Below are 18,341 nucleotides of genomic sequence, written 5' to 3' on the forward strand. Positions count from 1 at the left end.
TGTCTACGAACTAACTTCCTATACTACGAAAAGATAATGATAATTGAGTAAGGACGATGAGCTTGTAGATTTAGCCTTACTCTATCTTTAGTAAAAATTACCATAACCATAACTAAATTAAATGATATATCATTTGAAGAAGACAACGTGCTCAGTATGATACTTAAATGAGAAGCAAAATACAATGTATACACCATCCTAAGGAAAGTGCAATGTGAAATTGAATGCTATGCAAAAAGCAGCAATACTGTGTGCAGTAATTTGTGGATACGATGTCCACGCGGGAATGCTCCAAGTTGCTCCAGCACCGAGTCGTCTGAGTGCGAGCTGTAGACTGTATTTATGTCTGCTCTAGCCTGAAAAGAATTAAACTGTTAGCTGTGAAGGATATACAGTGAAAAAACGTAGAATACATAAAAAATGTATAAGATAAGATATGATATTTTGCAATTCAACAACACAAATGCATCTTGCGTCAATCTTTGACTGAGTTATTGATATCAATGATGTCTCATAAGTTCGATACATTACAAGCTACACGAAAATGTTTTTATTCTCATCATCAGTTGAACAGATTGGCATTACGTACTACTAGGCACTAACAGTAAAAACGCACTTATTAGTGATATAGCTAAAAGACCGCCATGTACGCATTTATTTAGACTCACCACTGTTGCACAGGGTCGCCGCAAATACACACGGGTCAACCTGTTTCCAATGCACCACCCGGGCCGGGTTGCCGGTGATGGCATTGAGCCCACTCATCTGAATGAAGGCCTTCCTGCCCACGGCCGTACCGTACAGCTCGATCCCGGCATCCCGGGCTTCTTGGGCTCTCCCTGCGTAACGCTGTAAGATTAAGTACGTAGCCTAGTTAGCAGGCTCTACAAATAGTACTCTTTGGGGCTTATGATGTGAGCTTTTATTCAATGGCATATCATTTCGAATAGACCTCTTGCCAATTTTGAATTTCCCGGGGTCAGCTCGGGGTCATGCACCAAAGTGAGCCTCAGGTTGGTGTGAGCCTCTATTGAAATATAGGTATGCCATCTTTGGTAGTACGTCTTGCCCCTCTAGCTAGATGAAACGCTGTGGTACATGTATACCAGTCATGTGCAGAAAATATTGTTATTAGTGATACCGAATATTCGGAATCTATAAAAAAAATGAGCTATCCAGTCTTACCCCACCAAATCGTCCATCAGTCAGGAGAACAGCCACTTTTCGTGCCATGTCGCGGAAGGGAGTCTGATGCAAAATAAGATAGGTCAGAAAAGGTACAGTCATAACAGCCGATAGCAAGTGGTGCTCAATAAACAAAGGTTCATAAGACTCCATTGTACGCTAAACTGGAAAGATACTCCAGGTAAAGAAAAGCTTCAGCAAGCTCTTTGCGAGAGGGATCAAAGGCAGACATCAGACGAACCATCTCTGAACAGAGACGGCGAGCGGCACTTCGTGATTCGCACTTTTCTGACGTCACGTGCCCGTAAGGTCACATGACCTCTGGCGATTGGTCATTTGGAGTCTGAAGAAGACAGTATGTCATTCGATGATGCAGTACTCATTGTGTTCGGGAACAAAGTTTTATCTGCGAATGACCTTGAAGACAATTCTTACCGTACACGTCATGTGGTATATGGCCGATCCAACACGAGGACGGTCACCACATTCGAAGTTGACGTCATTCATGATGGCGTCTTCCAGCTGCATCTTGTCTGCGTACTTGCCGAATGGAATCTCCCATTTTGACGCACAGATGAACTGGATTACGCCGACCTGTGATTTTCAGTAAAAACAGTGATGGTGCAGTTGCTCTCGGTATCGTTTGTTTTTGAATACCATTCATAATTCATTATATCAAATGTAGTTTGCCCGTTATAAGGACAGCCAAAAAAGACTCCAGTGATGGTGAACAAAAACACCTTGGTCTAGGGAAAAATCATAAAGTTACTAGTATGGCCATGCATGGGTTTAGAATCGAATCCAAAGTTTTTCAATGACTCTTACTTGTCGCTCTAAAATCGTGAGATATTAGAGTCTTGGATCAACCAGGGATTGCATGATAGATGGTCCAACAAAAGTACTAAATGATAATTCAATCAAGAAGATCAATTGTGAAATTATTAAGGCTAATTGTTTATCTTAAAATCCACATGTAAGTTCTATACTTGTTGCTTGAAATAGATCCAGCAGATAGCAAAGAAATTTCCTTTTCGTTTCCCCATTCCGATCAAAAGAGTGCATGTATCTCACTTGAGCATCCGTCATGTTGATACAGTTGACGACATCTCGGATGTACTGTTTTGCTTCCTCGAACCTGCCTCGTCCGATGCCACAGGACCCGTCAAGAAGAAAGACTAGGTCCACTATGCACGGGATGTCAGGAGAAGGGGTCGTACCAAAACTGGTGGTGTCGTCACGGATCGTGTCGTAAGGGGTAGTGTTGTCATAAGGAGTCGTGGTGGTGTCGTAAGGGGTCGTGGTGGTGTCGTAAGGGGTCGTGGTGGTGTCGTAAGGGGTTGTGGTGGTGTCGTAAGGGGTCGTGGTGGTGTCATAAGGGGTCGTGGTGATATCATAAGGGGTCGTGGTGATGTAGCCAGGGGAGCTTCCATAAGGGATCATGCTGGTTCCATAGCCACCCGTGGTTGTTGTGGGAGGAGGAGTTGTTGTTGAGTTGCAGTATGGAAATGGTCTAGAAACAGAGGAATATTTGACTAAGTTTTTCAGGATGTTAAAGTGAAATATGAAATATCGTGATGAACTGATAATTTGCTCCCTAATCTTGCGATAAATCTCAATGACTTACCTTGATGAGAGCTGGATTGAAAACAAATGAGCAAATGCCATTCATTCTGACTCAAAGATGACTACGGTTGTATAGATATCGTATAAATTGTGTTATTCATATACCACAGAGCCTTTACAAAAATCAAAGAAGTATAAGGACCTAATACTAGTACTTGAAACTCGAGCAAATTTACGTAATATGCAAATGCAGGATTGATATATTTGTGCTGTTTCGTCAATATATCTGTATAGAGCCATCGTGCATTGAACATAGTGGTTCCCATTACACCTACATGTAACGTACAAAAATAATACAGCTGAATGTACTTCTTTTTTCCATGAAAAATGCATACCTACTTACATTTTACCATCAATTACCCATCTAAGCTTTCTCTTCACGGAAAGGTCAACTGAAAAGTCTTTTATTCCAATTTTGACGCTCGCCACAGCCTCTTCTATTCCAGCTTTCCATTCAATATAGTCGAGTTTAGGACAGAATTCGGCCGCCACTAGAGCGATGACAGGGAGAGCTAGCTTGGGGCTAAACAGCGTGAGCGCGGACTCTCCAGTCGACTCTCCTTAAAACCATAAACAGAGTTGTGATTATCAAATTGGATTTCGATGAACATGTGATCATATTCTGAGGAGCATGCTAGCTAGCAACAGTGTCATATCTGTGCGTTTTTCATGTGATCTGTCCGTGCTGATGGTGGAATTTAGTAAAGCAACGGTACCCAAGACCATTGAACTTGATTTAAGAGGAAAGCAAATTGCAAGGATATTGAGGGCATGGAACAAGTTACGCAATCCTTTGGGGTTTCTTTTTTTTGGTTTGTCTTTGGTCAATATCCTTAGCAAGCCATGAGTGGTATTGAAATCGTCATGCCATGGCTCTATCGTAACTTTTTTATCAACTTTTTCTGGCAGAACACCCAGGTTGATTACGCGTACGGACAATCCAATCCGAATAGCGTTACTACATGTGTATCAGTCACACCCTTACAGTCCATTGTAATCAGCTCACTAGGGCAGTTTTCCTAAATTTACCTTTTCATACTTCCAATGATCCTTTGCTACAGAGTGGCCGTATTTATATCTTTGAATATGGCTGAGGCCTCTCTTTGGGAAAATAGTGAAGCTCCTCCCACAAGGGTCTTCCTCCTGAGGCGAAGCCGAGGCTTCACTATTTTCCCATTGAGAGGTCGAGACCATCTTCTAACTGTTTTAGAACATGGCCACATCCGGGCCCGAAGATTTTAAAGACGAATCAAGGATATTTTTCAAGACGAATCAAGGATATTGTTTTCAGCACATAATATTATATGAAAGCAAATTTACATATAGACTTAACAAGCTTCGTCCATGTCCTATCTGTCTTAGAACCTGGCCACTACCACGAAGTTTCTCTTTTCATCATGCATCCCATGGTCTCAAAACAGAAAAACTATTATAGCGTAACAGTTTTAATCTTTCCTATGATACCAAAATAGTTAATTTAATATTTTCCCAGCTGTAGGACTGTAATATGCACAATGCTGAGGATTAAAAACATATAATTCCATTTTGTAACCTAATAATAGCACATTTCAACTAAAGTCTTTTGATTCTCAAATATCCAAAAATATATTTTCCTTTCTTATGCAATGTCATCAAAGTCCTCAAAGAATCTTCAAACCTCTAAGCCAATCTGGTAGACGTCTAAGTAGCCACCAGGGAAGGTTTAGTGGTATGCCTGCGGCTGGTAGATCAAATATCAGCGTTGGGGTTAGAGAAAGTTTTGCTTCTGCTTTTCCTGTTACCTTTGCGTCGGCCGACCTACTGGCTGTAAACACCATTCTTGACTGTTAAGGAAAGAAATCGAAAGTCTGTAAGCAACGTAAATCTGTGCATTAGACTTTTCTCTTGAAATCACAGAACCCACAAATTCTAGAAAAAGTGGGACTTTTCGTCTTCCATTGCCTCCAAAAGAAGAAGTCAAACCCAGCTTCTTTAGATATAGCCAACAGTCGTATCTAGTATTAGTAGCCTATTGTTACAACAAAGTCAGTCACAGTTCACTGACACATGTATGTTTTTCCCTATGTTTCTACCATGTATTTGCATGAACTTGCAATAAAACTTTATTATATTCATTTCAAGAATATATCTGCAATGACAAGTCACCATAAAAATGTCCGCCAAAGTTAGTGTCCTGTACATTTGAAAGAAATCATCTGAGTGTCTTTATAAGTGACATCTTGGTGTATCACGCACACACGATGTTCTCTTGACCAATCATATCTACTTTCCGTTTAATATCTGTTTCCCAATAAAACAAAACATCGGACATGGGTAACACATCGAAACATATGGCACTGGTATCATCAAAGCCCCGACAACACTTGAAAAATATGAAGATGGACGTAGATAGTACGACCAGTACAAATAAGACTTCTGATCCTGATGAATAGATGCTATGGCTATTCGAATAAAAAATGTCTCATCCTCCTTGAAAGACGATAGAGTTTGTCTTACATTGAAAATGGGTGTCATGCCATTACCACGTCGCCAAGTTGCACCAAGCGTAACCCCAGCATCGGCCCTTGCTTCTGCTTTCAACTCAGCCGATATCTAATGAGAATAGTAAACAATGAATAAACATATTTGCACTACTTTCATTTTGCCATCACAATGCCAATACGTAAATTTGTAAGTGTTGAACCAAGTCCTTGGTTAAGCCTACCGATGCAGACACCTCCAATGTGAGATTCACCACATATCGCAACCTTGCTGGTATGCAGAGGAACCACACGAGTGGAAGGCATATTCTCGGCGGAATACGTCCCTCTGCAAGTTTCTTGGTCCAGGACTTCTTTACACTGTTAGTAGATGATAAACAAATAATTATTACTGCAAAGTATCATGCTCCATTTTTCATTGATTGCTTGACAATATAGATCACTCCATTACGATTGCTTTAAAATTTCTAGTCACAAGACTCAAACAATTTTTTTGCTTAATGCCCGAGCAGTTGGTAACATTTTGCTTCAAAAGTCTATGTTTTGTGGAGAAGGGGAGGACACAAACGTTTTTTGTTTTTTGTTCGTAAAGGAATTCAATCTACCATATGCATTGAATATTTGGAACAAGACATCATTTAGGAAATATAGACGCTAATCTGCCAATTCAATAATGACAATTAGTGACAGGTTGCTATATCTAATCGGGGTTAGGACGTTTAATACTAAAAAAAAGCAGAAGCGTTTACATGACGTCTACATTATCTCCAATGGAAAATGTACTTACCTTCCAGAGATTTTACCAGATGCCTTCAACCCTAATCCAGCCTCTCCTACGAAGCGGGCCTCTGCTTGGTGTACAGGTGGAAAACTCCATCCCCAATCCAAGTCAAGTTCGAGTCCAACACGAAGTTTAACGTACGGCTCAACGGAGAAAGAAGCTTCTCCGCTGAAGGTTACACCGCCAGGACCCTCTGCTTCTCCGCTAATCTGAAACATATGAAGCATCCTTGTCAGTGTAAAAGATATAAAAACATACGTAGATGAAATCCATAAATTTATGTTGTGTAGCCTTGTCACCTAAGAATCTCGTGGATTTATCCTCCTGTATTAAACTATTTAGCTCATTCCACAGTAATCGCTTTAATCTAGTACATAAGAAAGAAGTGAATCAAATTTGCTTTTATTTCGTACTAAAACTAGCATATAGACGACCAAACTTTTACAGTATATATTATGTAAAATACCCTTTATAATCAACCACTTAAATTATTCGCCTTCAAAATCTGAAACAAATTTGGTCACTGCAGTTCCAAGAAAGTTTCTACGCCTGATCTTCACGAGTCCGAGATCTTTCTACCTTTAAAAATAATCGTGACCATAGCATGTCTAAAACATGAGATATTAAAACAGGTAGTCATTATTTCCTCATTTGACAATTAAAGAATAAAAGGTTTTACCGAAATTGTCGTTTCTTCGTTTAGCAGATAATTGAATCCCAAAAAGAGGTCACGGCGTCGTCGCACGAGCCTAGTTGAATTCATGGTACTTGTATCATTTAAGCCCGACACTGGTGAAGCTTCGATGAAAACATATTCACCAACTTCCGTCCAAGACATCACCTGTCGTCAGAAAAATATTATCAAGATCACATTTACTCCAATAAAATGAAACAACTTGTCAGAATGGTAGCTATAATACATCATCATCTGCACTTTATATTTATATACTTATATACGTCTATTTATATATACAACATATCTGAGATATGTCATATACGTCTATCTCTGTTTTGATCTCTGAAAGTATTTTGAAATCAGTTTCTAATCAATACCTTTGACATGAAAGGCCCGCTATTCCTCCCTGCCACGGTGTCACCGATTTGAAATTGTAGATCTTCTGTTGTTTGACCGTTGTAAACCATTAAGCCAGCTTTGTTATCACCTCCCTCGCAGTGAAGATCTGGAGTCTTGCTCACCGACTCGGAGCTGCTTGCAAGCATCAGCCTGCATTGGTAGAAATAACAATTGTTCCATGTGAATTATGGGAACAGCATGAAAATTTCAAGAACATTGCACTGGTGCACTAAGGAACAAGCATTCGACAATGCCAGACTGCACCCCCTTTGTTCTCCTTAGTGTCATTGTTTGCTGAAATACATATGGTGAACTTGTCATATCTAGTTTTGAAATGTAACGTTATGTAACTTTTCAATATGTAAAGAAATCGATTCGTTTCATTATTCTCTGTCATCGTTAACACCAAGCGGTGTTCATGTTGAATACAATGTTGTTGACAGTTTAACCATCATGTACCCTCGCCGAGAAGGTTCCAGGCAAATATATATGTTCACGGTAGCGTAGCGGTATTTGTTTATGGTTGGTCAGCACAGGTAAAGAAGCTTTGGGTGGACTGCTGAGGGTAATTTGATCACTATGTAGGAATGAATTCTTATCTACATTGAACAAAGTCGGCGTTATTTACAGTAAATATGACATCACTGCGGACAGATAAAAACTTGGTAATATACCTGTTGCCGTCTGGCAGCATCTCGGCACAATTCACTAACTTCGTCTCAACGTACGAGAAAGGACCACTGCTCGAGATGTCTGTTATTGTCTCGAGCCACCCCATGCTGTTGTTGCCGACTATTACGTCTTCTTCGCTGACAGAAAATGCATCAAAATCGCTTCTCTTCATAACAAAGAACGTTGAAGTCCATTCTTTGCCCAGGCTAGAGATGTACTTTTCCCCGGTACATTTGTATACATCAATATCTGTGGCGAAATTCAACATTGTCTCGTAAAAATTGGAGTTATAGAACGTCTTACCTTCACTAGATGATACTAACCTTTACGACTGACCGTGACTGCTTTCTCATATCTTTCGACATCATTGTATAGTACAAAGCATACATCATGTAAGGTCCTGATTGGCACAATTTCTCTTTGATGAATATTATGTTAAATCAACACCATAAATGCCACGAGGATAAAATTTCCGCCACCATTTTGGTATAATTGTATCTTTTTGAATTATGCAAATGAGGTCTTTATTTGCATAATTGATTTCATCAATATACCTCTCTTAATCAGTTAGATGCTCTGAAGTTACATGTTTGAAAGTCCAAGCCAGACTAAATGGCGCTCCTAGCGGCCGCGCCCGACGGATCAACAAATCCATTGTTTACCTTCCTCAACGGTGTGGAAGGTGCCGTAGCCTTGTAAGTCTTCGTTGAGGGCACTGAAGAGGAGCGACTCGTCAGGTATGTGTTCGACAGTTGCTTCGTCTTCAATCGGCACAGCGTCAACCGAGCCCCGGAAACTCATGTAAGGTATAACGTCTTCCAAATTTGCAGCACTTGCAATCACAAACGCGTAGGGTCCTGCAAAATGACGAACACATTATAGACTGTACAGTCATGTAATACATGTAAAGTCACGTAAGGCATTTTAAAAATTCGTGAATCTTTGCATGAATATGTTCTCTTCTCTTGCCTACGCAAGTGGAAATGTTGTTACCTTTACCGGGATTATCGGTCTTTCACAAATAATTGCATGGAAAGTCTGCCCACCAGATGCCTATGTTTTAAGTACCGTTTGTGTGTCGTGTGTGGACAGCATAACTCGAGAAGCTGATGATGCATCATAACGATATTTACTAGGTGAATAGGGGTCGAGAAAACAAAGGTCAGGTTCGATAATGGACCTCCTCAGTGTACTGCATGCAGCGGAACTTTGATATCTTGTGTTCTGCATATGCCATGGCTATCATCGCTTTTTGAGTGGTAGATAGCTCTAGGCAGAAACAGCAAGTGGTGTAGGTTTGGGCCCCCTTGCATCTGTTCTATTGGAAACAAAGGAGCCGATTTGTTTCAGACTTTGATCGAAAGAGAATAACTTAAAAAGGGATCGTCATGGTCATTCAATTTACATGATAGAGTGTCATCAATTTAAAGAGTATAATTTTTAGGCCACTTTTCCCAAAAAATGCAACGTTTGTACCCCTACCGGAATATATCAGAGGTGTTTTGAACGCGTATTGAACAATCCTTTTGTAAAATCTCCAACGAAAAAAAGCATGCACTTCCAACAAAATCCGCTGACCAAGACCACTAATTATGTCCGGGTCCGATAAGCTACCTACCACTCAAACACCGTGTCATGTTCAGAACATCAGAAGACAAAACCTGCATTCGCGCTGCAGTAATATAGAAAGCCCCTAGGAGACCCATACTTAATCAATCGAATTTTCCCTTATTTGCCCACAACTAACCAACGAATACATATCTATAAAATTGGGCTACAAACACTAACCATGAGGTATGATGCTGTCCACTTTGTGCATGATTCCCCCAGCCTGGCCACTCACTACAACGTCTCCCACTTCAAAACCCGTTGGGTTTGGGGCAACCAACAACGTAGCACTTTCGCCGAAATCCGAAGGAAAAACAACGGGGCAGGTATAAAGAGTTGTTTCGGCCGGATCAACTGCTTTAACATTATCGCCTACCTGGACAACGTTTTTGTGGGGAATTGAATCATTTTGGGCAGGCAGCCCATCGGGGCATTTTGCCTCGTTCCAGCTGGGACAAAAGGTAGTCTGTCAGAAGAAAAGTAGTCACTGGTTAATTCAACGGGTCAACATTCCCGAGCTCTGGGAATTCATTGTAGTTTGTATAATGTATTTTCTGCTTACTATATATAGTCGTGGAATTCAAAAACAGTAATCACCGTCAATCACCTAACTACAATATGCTGCTTTAAAGAGTCGCCATGTGGTAACGATATAAAACCGCTATAAGAAGTTACAGGTCAAAGTTAAACTGTAATTTTCAACACAAAAATTGGACCTTCCCAAATTTCCCATTTCCAAACTGCATTGCTTTTGTGACGTCATGTAAGACTGATAAGACGTCATGTAAAATTGATTTTGTGCCCAACATTCTTACTGTGTCAATCGTGACCAGAGTATTCAGACAACTTATGAGGTCCTCTATATATTATATTTATCTTAGTAGCACCCAATGACAAAACCCTCAAGGAGAATACGAGTGAAGTCATATATCACACACAGTGTCAAGGTCAAAACATCAAATGCCCTTGCAAGGAAACATACATTGGAGAGTTACTTAACAAGATTGGCAACATAAAAAGATGTTGCCATGGCGACGGTGGTCTCTGTTAACGTTTTTGTTTTTAACCCACATGCAAATAAGGACCTCGCATAATTGCGGCATAAATCATATCAGTCGATCACCTTCTCTACCAAAATAACACAAGTTGTCAAATGTATGAAAATCTTGATTTCACAAAAAAAGATATCGTACCATTTCCTCATAAATTATGTAAATAAGGCCCTCTATGCAAGATTTGTGTCTAATAGTGGCCACATTTACTTAACTTCCAAAAAGTGCAAAAATGAAATCCCCATCACTATGGATTTATAGTATTTTGTCATTAATTATGCAAATCAAGTATCAATTTGCATAATTGATATCTATCGATATTTATCTCTTTCTCAGTTACATATGTCATGTGTTTGAGAGTCCTATAATAGAATGCAGCTGATTTATTAACTGTCCTCATTAATTATGCAAATCAGATATTGATTTGCATAATTGGCATATGATTGTGTAAATCATCTTTTAAGCTATCTACTCACCAAAAATTATGATAATCCGTCATCCCCTTCTTGCGTTATTCAATTTCAAAGTTAGAGTCAAAATCAGCTCCTGCAGTTCCAAAAAAAGCCGCTAGGGGGTCCAAATCTACAGGACATATTTTCCTAACAAAGAGCTATCCACCACTTAAAAATTCATGACTATAGCATGTTCAAAAGACGAGATTTTAAAAGTGAAAGTTCCCCTGCAGTACCATAGAAAGTCGCTAGGGGGCCCAAAATCCAATCATTACAAGGTCTCCCACAGACCTACCCACCTACAAAATATGAAGACAATACATCCAGGCATTCTTGAGTTATCGTCTTATGGACTTTCACATTCCTGTACAATTCCTAGAATTCCTGCAATCTGCACACAATATAGTAAAAATTTGGCTCGCCCCTGAGGCGTCGCCAAAAACAGGTTTCTTGAAGTGCCCATGCAAGCTCCACAACCTTGGACGTGTCACAACACATAAACTTTGTCAGATTGGACAAAGTAAAAATCTTGGACACAAAACCAAACTTCGCTGCAACAGGAGTGAAAAAAGCCCAACAGGAGATAATCCTTTAAAGAGACGAGGGGAGGGAGGGGGGGTAATAACTCTTTGCAACTTATGATCGACTGCTCACCGAGTCACGTGATTGATCTGCTTAACGTGACGTCACAGAAGCAGTGGATTGCTAATTTGTTGACAGAGACTGGAGCTGGACAGCCAAACATTTGGGTAGGTTCAATTTTTGTTTTCAGGACGCTCAAATTGAATGCCACATTGGAAATTTTCACGTCAACACTAGAATGGAAATAAACGAACCACAAGTAGTAGCTGTGCCCTTGACCTACCTCTTGATCAAAGCACGCTTCCATGGACCTGCAGTGTTCGCACACGTCAGCGTTGTACTTGGTCTTTGTCTCGTCACAATGTGTCTCATCACAGGACATAGTCTGGTAGAAATACAAAACGTCACAAATCAATGACTTTTCATAGTTTTGTTTCCAAGGGAAAGGTTTTTGGTTTGTTCCAGTTTAATCCAAAATAGATTTATTTCTAAAACTATTCAGTCAAGTTTTGAAATGGGTATGTACACTGGAAAAAAAAGTAAAACTAATGTTTCTACTTCCACGTAAGTAAAGTATAGATATTTTTACTTTGTCAACAAAACAAGGATTCTAGTTAGTATGATTCAATAAGCAGTTCTGCACAGACTGCAAAGCAAACGTGAGCAAATTACATGCATGCGAACTAACCGCTAAGTGTTCGGAGCACGACCCCGTGTCTCCTGCAGAGAAACATGCGTAGTAGAACCACGACAGACACGTGGTGTCATTGGCACCGAATTCAGTCCCTGTCAGACATTCTTGAGTGACGTCACACCAGCCACACCCAGGGATGTCTGAACACGAGAGGCAATCTTGGGAGCTGTTGCATTGTGGCGTTTCGTCCTTGATGAATAAGAGTATATCATTGGTGACAAAACCGCATAGATGTTATCGCGGCAGTCTAACATTAAAAAGTGATCTATTCTGAGGTCAAGTCCTGTTGTTGAACACCACACAATATGCTATCAGCTTCAAATTATCAAATGTTTCTGCGGTTTGGTAGAATAGTTTATTCAACTATTCCGGAACATTTACTAGAAGGAAACTTTTCGTCTAGCTACTGCTTGTATTGCATGATTATGTAATCATATTCGGGATGAAAGTCTTTAGGTATCACAACGTAGTTTTTTTGATTAGGTCAATTGTGTAATTTTATCTATCTCGTAAAATGATATCCACTTTCTTATATCCCGTATGCTATGCGATCGATAAACATTTCCTTTGATAGTCAACTGACACATACATTTATACACACACACACACACACACACACACACACGCACACGCGCACAGGGTGACCTTACGATGAATGTTGCTTGAAATGGTCCTTAAAACAAGACTCACATAGCCTGTATCTGTACTTGGAGTGGTCTGAAAATCCAAGACTTGAGCTGGAAACGAACAGAAATTTGGATCTTGGATTTTTTTTTCACTTTGTTTTCAATTCTGACTGTTAAACAAAAAGAATACGTAATGAAAAATATTCCCTATATATATATAAAGCACATGCCCATAAACAAATGAACAAGAATTGACATCTTTGGTAGTAAAAAAACAGTGAAGGTATGAAAGAGAAAGGAAAATATCTATATTCCTCTTGATTTTGAATTATGGGTAATTGAGTATCTCGTATTAAGCGAAATTTTGGAGTAATTCATCGTGTCATATGATTGTAAAAACAGTAAAGCTCAAAATAGTACATCCGTAAGCCATAACACGCCCGGATGAACCCCAAACACAATGCTCCTTAAAATCGATAAAAGGGCAACCCAATACAAACAATCGGCACACAAAGAGATACAACATGGCAAGCTACTCTAAACAAGGTAGAATAAAAAACAACATAGACTAGAATAAGCATTTCCAGAGGATCTCAATGGAACCTACAATCTGTACATCATATTCAACATATGCGTTTATCGTTATGTTTCAGCTTGTAGTTTGTTCGAATTTATGGGGAGAGTTTCTGACACTCGTATAAACCCATCTTTGTGATTTGTGCGTTATGTTGAGTTGTAAAGTGAGCTGACTAAAACCTAGACGCACTGCTTCATATTGGATCATACAAGCAGCTCGTTACTATCTTACTTCTTCAAATTTTAACGGTTTCACATTTCAAGGTAGGCTTTCATTTCGGCTATCAGCATTTTTAGACATAGAAAAACTTGAAGAAACTGGAAATGATATCTCGATTCGTTACATTGCAGTTGAGAGCCTATCCACCTATTTATCCAGGTAATATTTAAGTATCAAGAGAGCAAGCTTCAAATCGTATCGTTACGTTTCATTCCGGACTTGATTTACATAGATATACGATAATCAACAAACCATGAGTATTGCCGGCCATGCTGACCAACATGAGAATCAAAAGTGCTCCCCACTTCATCTCTTCTGTCGGTGTTCAGACGAATACTCTGTAAGCAAGACAGTGTATATGCTTACCTCGTTTACCTCGTAAGCATAATAATGACAATCACATGCACCTCATCATTTAAGGAATGAAATATTTTACACAGTGTTTAAATGTGATTTACTCCGAAGTAAACAGAGTCAATAATATTTGGTTGATAAGATGAGCCAAAATTAAAATTAAGGTAAACAGATATTTGTAGTTTTGCTTGTTTTCTTGGAAGCTATATTAGACTAAATCCTCCCTCAAAAGTAGGCAGATAGCAACTGATAGTATTTTGCCACAAATCCACGAGTACACATATTAATGACATGTAGCTCACCAGTGATATAGCGTGTAGAGATGCACTCTGAACACAGATCCGACTGAATTGGTGTCGACGTGTCAGACACATACGTTTCACCACGACCAATCGATCGCTTTGAAACTCAGATTCAAATCAGCCATGACCCGACAAATTGCTTCCTAGTTTGCTTTAGTGTCTAAATCTAGCAAAACAAACTCGCCAGTGAGATGCTGGAAGGTGTCAGCTTTTTAAAAAATGTTTTAATTTCAGATTAATAATTTCAGATTGATAATTTTACGATTAGCTTTGCGATTTAACGTTTAAAGAAAAGTAGTGAAAACTTTTTAAACGTTAAATCGCGGTCACTTTCTATCCAAAGTGCCAAAATTATCAATCTGAAATCAAAACATCTTTTAAAAGCTGACACCTTCCAGCATCTCACTGGCGAGTTTGTTTTGCCAGATTTAGTCACTAAAGCAAACTAGGAAGCAATTTGTCGGGTCATGGCTGATTTGAATCTGAGTTTCAAAGCGATCGATTGGTCGGGGTGAAATACCCGTATGTCTGTTGCCGGGTTGGCTGACTGATGATCGACGTATGTTGAGACGTACTCAAAATATCATAGTTCAAGCTATACGCACTCGTGTTATGCTTTTGTTATTTGCCTACGTACATGCACAAACAGGGTTTGCAGTGAACTGCAGTGTTGGGTGAAAGCGAGTAGATCGTCACACCTATCATATACACTACATGCACGACAACTGTGCAAAATCGTATGTATTCAGTCTTAAATACCGCTGAGATATTTCTTTCCGTTTGTTCAAAAGAATTTAATACATCCCATTCTACAAATAGAGTCAGCTATATTCTAGGGGGAGAAAACCCGTACTGTATACAAATAGATCAATGTACTGAGAAGTACCAGGATATTCCACAATTATTCTTTGTCGAAATGTGTTTTGTAGACCCCGAACAACATTACATATATCATTGTACTGTCGCCAAAGAGTTCTCGTCTAGGAAAAATATTGCGTGTTTGAGCTTATCCCTCTCGTGGATTGAAGCTTTTTTCTTCTTTTTGATTTATCAAAGATACATGCCGCCTGTTGTCGTATTGCTCGTACTTTATTCTATAGTCTGTTTTGCATGTGCTTTGGTATTCACGTTGGAGTATACAGTGAAAGCTTTCTTCTAAGAACGGAGAAAACATTGAAGAAGATATTGAAAGTGTTTTAGTAGGCAAGTAGTAGAAAAATACCTCTATGCTTGGGTGCTAATGATTAAATGGCATGATTTTTGGAGGGAAAGTTATTTCTTTTTTACTCTAAGTCTCTATGCTTTTTTTAAAATTACAACAAGACAATGCACAGTGGAGTGCCAGGCAGACTAATTGCAATTACACTGAATAAACACTAAGGCAATTCATAGAATAAAACAATCTAAAACAATGTAGTTAATATTAAGTACACAATTGAGAGCTGTCTCAGCTGGATGCTAGGGGGCAGAAATTTTGCAATGTACGTGTGTAGTGCCCCAAACAGTTGTTTGTTGATGGCAAGGTCGTGGGTTGCTGACCCCTAGAGTAGGAGAGATGTCGTTAAGTTGTTACTAAGTAATGGGCATAAAACTTCTTCTCTTGGAAAAAAATCATACAGTATGAGACCCCTGCCCAAAAAAAGCGCATAAAGAAAAATTATTAACTTTATGTTTGTTCTTCGGACAATCCTTGACCAATTGTCGGTTCTGCGGTCGGACCGATGTTTAGTGTGGTGCTGGTTTGAGTGGACACACCATCCCCGTTGCTGCCTGGATGTCCATGTAGATGTAAATTCATACGACATGTTTGTACTTAAATCTGTGAATTTAAAGAGAAACACACATCCCAATCTTACACAAAGCCATGATATATATTCAGGCATTCAAACTCGGTGGAATGAACCAACAATGTGAGAGCAGCGGCCGTTAATGCCGAAAAGGCCGGAGGACACACTATCCGGAGCAGTCAGGACAATCGGAGTTCCCGTTATATATCTTTGCTAGGGGGACGGAGTGGTTGGCCGTTGTGCATTTGAAGGTAGGGAATGTACATTCTATATCTTCAACTATGTCGGTATGGTCAATGGCACGTATACATTAGCACAATACTAGTAACTTGCGGAGCCAAAATAATTAGATAGTACTGGCGTATACTGGCACGGATCTGCACATTCCTTATTTTTACGATATAGGCAGAGTTATAAGACAGACAGGTGATTACCCCGTATACGTAGGATGCGTGACAATTTGAGGGAACCGTATCATTCAGTTAGTATTTACTACTGTTCACTTTCTGTCAAGTCATCGACCAAACGAAAATATTCAGTTGCCCAAACTTAACACCTAATTGTACAGGAGATTCTTGTTGTATTTGAAATAGACTTCTCTTTATGATATGAAAATATAAACCAGATACTTAATGATTCAGTAATTTTCTCTACCTGGCCTGTCATGTCCCTAGCTCTATGGTACACGGTTTGCTCAAACTGATCAAAGTTAATGAGGTCTTCTTGAAATGGCTGAAGATAAGGATAAACCCGTATTCAGACCATGCAGAGCAGAATGGACATTACTTGGGTGTTTTGGATCCGTGCCAGTGCAGTTGTGTACCTGACATGTTATACTGGGCAGAGTATGGATTATACACCGGTAGGATGTTTTGTATATGGCTGCATAATGTAGTTACCCCTTATGCACCTTATCATCAATGCTAAATTTAGTGTACATATATTCATAGAATGAACACTGATGTTTTTTTCAAAAGCTTTATTTCTATTGAAGATACGCATATGATAAGTTGCTGTTTTGACAAAACAAGTAACTCCTCAAATGAAAGCTTTAATCTGAAGTACTTTGCCCCCATAAGCGGTAATTTAAAGTAGAATTCTCTCAACATTTTGATCTTATTCTAATCGCCTCAACATCTAGAAGCGTTAGTTAGAAAATAGAAACTAAAATAAGTTTTCAGTCTAAGTTATAACATGTATAATCATCATGGTTCTTTGTATAAATATTGGAAATCACAATGCATGCCTGTTAACATCTACATCTTGAGTTTTGATAAATTCTTTTTGAATCGTGCTTTGTCTTGATCATTTGACACCGTGATAACATTGGATTACTGAAAACAGAAATATTATCAAGGGCAATTAGACCCATAACATAAAAAGGGTAAACGCCAAAACAGCGTTTTTGGAAAATTACTAATGTAGAACAAATGATTAGAAATTAACTGATTCACGTTAATCATGTTTCCGGTGTCTACATTTGCATAATGCAGCACAAGTTCAAACACAAGTACTGGAAAATGTTCCATGCTATTTCTTATAGACAAGTTTCCAAGCACATTATTTTTTGTTCCCTATAGCTACACAGCGGAGATCATGTATAGATCAGAAAGCCAGGCGATAGAGAATTTGACCGCCCAGCGCAGCAGCTGTCACCCAAACCATGGCCTGGTCCTGGGACCCATAGCTCCCTGCATAGGGCCATGTAGAGGAACAAATAAAAAATCAACAAATGAAAATGGCACCACTCCCGAGTCGTCGCCAAAAGTAGTACCGTATAAGTATACGACCTGAAGGTCTCTGAAAAATGCATGCATTACATATTCAAAAGTCATGCTACCAACCAGATGATACATCGCGTGAACAATACAAAGAATGAATGAATGAATGAATGAACTTTATTGCTCAACAGTTGTACATGATACAATGTATGGCAAAGTGATCGCTTGTTTTACAAGAAGTTAGCAGTATACATAAATAATTGTCCCCTAGTCAATCCATAGAACAGCACACAAACATAGGGCACTATATATATCAGGGATACGATAATTGGTTGTTGAAGAAAATGTGCAAGAAAGCAAATCCATTTTTAGGAAAGGGGGGATGAAGAGGGGCTAGATTGAACAAGTATTCTCTAACTGCTGATTACTTGAATGGTGAAATATTCTAAAGGAAACTGTTTTACTTTAGATCGTTACTAAGGGCGCGATCAGATATACGTCGTGCGAAAGTCGTACGATTTCGATGCAATTTTGAGGCAGGTTGTGACAGA

The 18,341-nt window shown here is 39.3% G+C and overlaps 1 protein-coding gene and 1 long non-coding RNA gene across 2 annotated transcripts; both read right to left on the minus strand.

Moving 5' to 3' along the window:
• Nucleotides 1-295: 295 nt before the first annotated feature.
• LOC136440716 (uncharacterized) lies at nt 296-11,892 on the minus strand. Its single transcript, XM_066436814.1, has 16 exons — nt 11,794-11,892; nt 9,605-9,890; nt 8,479-8,673; nt 7,819-8,065; nt 7,123-7,294; nt 6,749-6,910; nt 6,076-6,278; nt 5,513-5,648; nt 5,305-5,400; nt 4,466-4,631; nt 3,152-3,368; nt 2,257-2,695; nt 1,621-1,779; nt 1,186-1,248; nt 669-849; nt 296-356 (listed from the first exon to the last, which is right to left on the minus strand). The coding sequence occupies exons 1-16, from the start codon at nt 11,890-11,892 to the stop codon at nt 352-354; spliced, it is 2,826 nt and encodes a 941-aa protein (XP_066292911.1). The 3' UTR covers nt 296-351.
• A 312-nt stretch (nt 11,893-12,204) lies between these two features.
• Nucleotides 12,205-14,472, minus strand: LOC136439687 (uncharacterized). The gene is made up of 4 exons (XR_010756561.1): nt 14,283-14,472; nt 13,879-13,964; nt 12,895-12,941; nt 12,205-12,393 (listed from the first exon to the last, which is right to left on the minus strand). It is a non-coding gene; the product is annotated as an uncharacterized lncRNA (long non-coding RNA).
• Between the last annotated feature and the right edge of the window lie 3,869 nt (nt 14,473-18,341).

The sequence above is a fragment of the Branchiostoma lanceolatum genome, chromosome 8, assembly GCF_035083965.1.
Source record: "Branchiostoma lanceolatum isolate klBraLanc5 chromosome 8, klBraLanc5.hap2, whole genome shotgun sequence".
Lineage (NCBI taxonomy): Eukaryota > Metazoa > Chordata > Leptocardii > Amphioxiformes > Branchiostomatidae > Branchiostoma > Branchiostoma lanceolatum.